Source organism: Opisthorchis viverrini (assembly GCF_000715545.1).
Source record: "Opisthorchis viverrini unplaced genomic scaffold opera_v5_53, whole genome shotgun sequence".
Taxonomy (NCBI): Eukaryota; Metazoa; Platyhelminthes; class Trematoda; order Opisthorchiida; family Opisthorchiidae; genus Opisthorchis; species Opisthorchis viverrini.
In genome coordinates, this window is record NW_008751710.1 from 1,258,328 (window position 1) to 1,263,382 (window position 5,055).

The window sequence follows — 5,055 nt, forward strand, 5'->3', positions numbered from 1 at the left end:
ATGTATGGAAGCCGTCTGCCACCACGCTTGTGTTGGGAAGAAGCAAAAGAGAAGAGCTGAATTGGATTTAAAAAGAATAAATTTGTTCACTTGTTGGTTGTTGCGGGATTTTGTAGAATGCACGCTCACATTCGTTTGAACGCTTGCTTGTCATGGAACAACCAGTTCAAGTCATCAATGTGATGACCTGAGTTTGTCAATGCAGACAGTGCCGTAGTTGTGCTCAAGTGTGTATGGGTGTACCTGAAACAGGAAGCCGAATGAGCAATGGCTTGTCATGGAACAACCAGTTCAAGTCATCAATGTGATGACCTGAGTTTGTCAATGCAGACAGTGCCGTAGTTGTGCTCAACACAGTGTGTATGTGTGTGTGTGTGTAGTAGGACCATGGCAGGTCCAACGCACGACAAGAAATCAGGTCACGATGTGGTACGGCGACAACTTAAGCCACCGCGGTTGTGCAATGCCGTAACAATCCGGGTTGATTAACAGGGGCCTTCTAAACAATACGGAAACTGTGGCTGGGTATAACACTGAGAAGATGATCGTTCAGCAGTAACACCCTATCAGTGCCTAGCTGTCATACCGTCCGAAGGAAGCACGAGGGCTGGAATAGTGTCAGGTTGCCTAAGCCTAGACAGGGGAAGTCGGAGGTAGAGGTCGGGCTCGAACCACGAACCTTCCGGTCAGTAAATTCGCGCTTTAACCACTCATGCAAGTCGCCCCCGTAACACTCTGTACCGTATTTGCTACGGGGTTCACGACTAAGCTGACTGTCGTCCTCTTAGTTCCAAAAGCTAGCCAAAGTGGATTGTGTTCCTTCATCCTTTGGCTGAGTTGCCTCGTCGTGCGTTTCCGCTTCACAGGAGGATGAGTGGGCTAGCATTTTTTCGGGCGTGGACAGGCAATATATTGTTGAGAATAATGGAGTACGGACGACTGCTTGTTAATCAGGTTCAGAGTATTGCGGCCAGGAGAGCCTAGTTCAAACTGGTGTAAAACCTTCTGTTCACAAGGCCGGTCAGTATATGGCCCTTAAACGGAAGGGTTTTCTCCGCCGAAGTTTAACAACGTGAGAAACCAGGTGCCAACAGGTTTACTTCGCATGTTGAAAATACATGAGATAGTCATCAAAATATTGCCATATTCATTTTTTGACTCAAACTAATCAGCAGGAATCATTCGCACAGATGAGGTAATAACGACGGCCCGAACAAAAGCTGCTAATCTGATGTGGTCAATGAAATTTAGAGCTTCAGTGATCAGGCGGGCTACACCAGCCAGAATTATATTTCTCAAAGTCCTACCGTGTTCGGCAGGCTATAGAGCAACAAGCCACGGTAGCACAAGCAATCGTTTTGTAGGTCAACCTGGAACTCAAATTGGCTAGTCTTTTGCGATAGGAGTGTGGAAGCATAAGCATTTTCAATAAACAAGCAGCATTTTCATATCTACAGGAGTGGTAATGCCATCTTCTCCGTCCTAAGAACCTCAAATTTTGTTCGTCCAACGGCTGACCGTAACTCCGGTCAATCATCCAGTACGGTTGAGAAACCAAACGAGAAATCGATGAGGCTTTAAATGTATCTGTCGTGCGTACAAGCACGAGACCTACATGCTCCGTTCACCGCAACTTCAGGCTAGACCTGTCCCGCATAACCAAGAGTACGGGTAAGAGTGAGCCACTGGCAGAGTCCTCGCTGTCATATGGGACAAACTTTTGAGTCAAAGACAATGTTCCGGAACGAAACCCTACATTCCACCAGTGCCTTGTGGATCTGACTTCTGAGTCGGAGACTCCAATTCAGGCAACTCTAACGACCCTTCTTCTGCAGCCGGGAAAACCGGAACTTTCATCCTCACGGTCGTGCTTCGATTAAGGTCCAACTACAGCGATTCCCTACCCCGACATTCGACACTGTTGGATCATCCCATGATCAAATGTGCAGTCTGATCCTTGCATCCAGCAAATCGCCCACTAAAATCACACAAATGATGCTTTGATCAACCCAGCAGATCTAGTGCACATGACAGTTTCCAGTGTTCATCGGTTTTATGAAACAGGTCGCGGGACATTCGAAGCTTGAACTGTGTTTTGACGTACGTTGTGTTTCTGAAGTATGTAGACAAGAATCGGGTCTCAAGCCATGCATAAGAACGAATCCGGCCTCGTCAGATTTTACTTTTCGGTTTCTTGGTAATCATGAGAGAACGGCTTGTAGTATACATGGTACGCGAATTGAATTTGGCCGCAGGGCTGCACTCCCCATGCTTAAACAGGTTATCGTGAATTGTCACCGTTGTGTGCTCTAGCTCAATCACGATCAATGAGAACCGATACGGTGATGTGGTGTTTATTTGTCATCACATGCTTCGACTAACACTAGCTCACGGGTATGAAAAAACACTCGCTGAACAATCATCATCACCATCCTCATCGACAGCATGACATCAGTGTTCAACACCGATGCTTCACTGCCGTACAACCATGACTTATTTGAAAGCCTTATTGTAAAGAAAAGAATAAAGGTGGATGGGGGAGGGACTTAGTGCTAGCTTAACACAATCATTCCGAGGTGCCTACACCTCCAGACATTCACTCAGGCAATCTGGATAGAAACTGACAACAAGAACGCCACTGACATCGGTTGGCAGCCATATCTTGTAGTGTCTCCAACCAGGCACAGTGAGGATCACGCGGTCCCCATCCTGGAAGGCGAGTAGCACCGACAGCACCCAAGCGTTTCGTGATCTCCTTCATACTCCTCTGCCAAGTCAAGGGTTGGCCACCTCTCTGTTTACGCCACTCCGAATTGGACATGGAAAACAGTACTCTCTTCGGCAAACGATGGTTCGGCATACGTAACACATGTCCTAACCAACGCAGCTCCTGGTGCTGGACACATTCTTCAATGGAAGTACCCGTTTCACAACCGAAAACACGCTGTCTAACTGCCTCGTCTCTTCGTGACAGTCTCTTCGCATACAGACTCTCATCCTTACCACCGACATAAAGGTCGAAGTCAGTAGACTGAGTCTGGTGGGGACACTAGAATGGGAGTTGATTTGGAGTCAAAGGGCACCGAAGCAAACGGAAATCGCTCATTTTCAGCTAGACACCGACCACCGCCCGTTCCTATCGTGAGACCTAGCGGCTACCATGCCTAAAGCACCCGTGATTCCAGCCGGATAGTGTTAGTATCATTCACATGTAACGCCCTTTCTGTACCAAGCTGTGATGGCACCTGAAGAAAGCACGACGGCTGAGACTCTGCCAGATTGTTCAACGTTAGACAGAAGAAGTCTATATGCAGAGACTTGGTTCGAACCACAGATCTTTCGGTTAGTGAATTCGCGCTCTAACCGCTGATCAATCTCGCCCCAGTGTTACTACCAGCCGCCGGTGAAGAACTACAATGCAAGATTGTAGTTCATTTTGAGGCAGGCGACCAGACCTTGATAACGAAGTAGTGTACGCGCCTTTGGCAATAAGCTTCCCCCTGACTTTGCAGATCGACCAGGCACGTGTCAATACAATAGCCACAAACAAATATAGCCTGCTCGTCGTCAGTTTGAAACAGCGGTTGGATGATGCCTTGCCGTAGTTAGGGAGTGTTGTTAGTACACCGTGCGTCGACCCCGTCAACCACAGGCAAGGTCCCATTCATGTTGAATCACAGTCGGTATTCACGCCTCCCATTCTATCAGGAAATCACGTTGTAGCTGACAACACGCCTGTCTCCGGAACACCTAGGAAAGGAAAGGAGCAAACCGCGAGGAAACATGACAACCATTCAGAAATGGACTCGAGAGAAAACGGCCGGTAGGAAGATACGACTGTACCCCATGGACATGAAGGTCAAATGTCCGCGTGACAGACGAAGAAATACGTGAAATGCAAAACAAGGCACTTACCGTCAAGATGAAGAACAACACGCGGGCAAACATCGCGCTACCAATCAGTAAAATCCCCAAACACAGTAAGACGACACACGTCGCGTACAAGTAAGTCCACCAGCGATTCCCTCCAGGAAGAGCACCATCAACGAATAAGCCTACAAAAGACAAAAAGCAGGAAACACCACACGGGTAGGAAAAGTTGAGAGAGTGCAAAAAGCGTTTTAAAAAGTTTGGATTAAGTGTGTGCAAACAGAGAGACGTACCTTGGGGTCCGAAATAAGTAACCAATCACGGACAGTAAATTCACTGAGCCGTCTCTACCCTAAGTGTATTCCGGCCCAAGACCACACTAATGAAGCAAACCGCCACGGACAGTAAATTCACTGAGCCGTCTCGCCCCTAAGTGTATTTCGGCCCAAGACCACACTAATGAATCAAACCGTAGTTCCATACGATGCCACTAGGAAAGAACCCAGTGTTGTTTGCTTCCCACAAAGCACTGTCGATCAAAAGATGAGACTGCCTTGCAAGCAAAGATACGATCGAAACAAACTTCGATGCTGCTACGGAGCTGACCCACCTCAATATTATCCACTACAGACAATCTCACCAGTCATAAACTGTTGTTATCATTGCCCTAAATGAGTTACTTGTTTTGGGTTTTCGATTTAAGAGAGAGCAGAACCCTCGCATCTAGAGATTTGTTTACTTGATTCGTTTACTTGTTCTTGAAAAGTTTACTGCTGAGAGCATTTAATAGCACCGATCGCCTGGAACTAAAGTGCAAGTAGTTGAAAGATAAAATATGCTATTGACTGTAACATCTAGTCATAAACTGCATTCACTGACAGATACAGCAGTGAACTTCCCGTTACTTACAACCTAGAAAAAAAGGAAGCTAAGTTCACAATGAAGTAAGCCATGGTGAAACGTCAGGAAGCTCACAATGTGTTTGGCGGTAGTTATCGGCAGATAGCTGCTCTAGCCTTCCCAATCCGGATGGTGAAACGTCAGGAAGCTCACAATGCGTTTGGCGGTAGGTATCGGCAGACATGATGAATATCGCAGGCAATATGCTGAAAAGGAGTCGCAGGGCCAAAAATATTGGCCACTGAGACAAAACCCAAGTGGTTTCAGACACAAACTAACCCCGTG

At 47.0% G+C, this 5,055-nt stretch overlaps 1 protein-coding gene across 1 annotated transcript in view; it reads right to left on the reverse strand.

Annotated features, from left to right (window-relative positions):
* T265_03682 (hypothetical protein) overlaps window positions 1-4,191 on the reverse strand; it is a gene marked incomplete at both ends in the record, with an annotated part of 52,875 nt that extends 48,684 nt beyond the window's left edge. Inside the window, 2 exons of the mRNA XM_009168224.1 lie at window positions 3,916-4,055; window positions 4,164-4,191. Of these exons, the coding sequence (XP_009166488.1) occupies window positions 3,916-3,948 (33 nt within the window). The remainder of the gene's footprint in view (window positions 1-3,915; window positions 4,056-4,163) is intronic.
* Window positions 4,192-5,055: the final 864 nt, after the last annotated feature.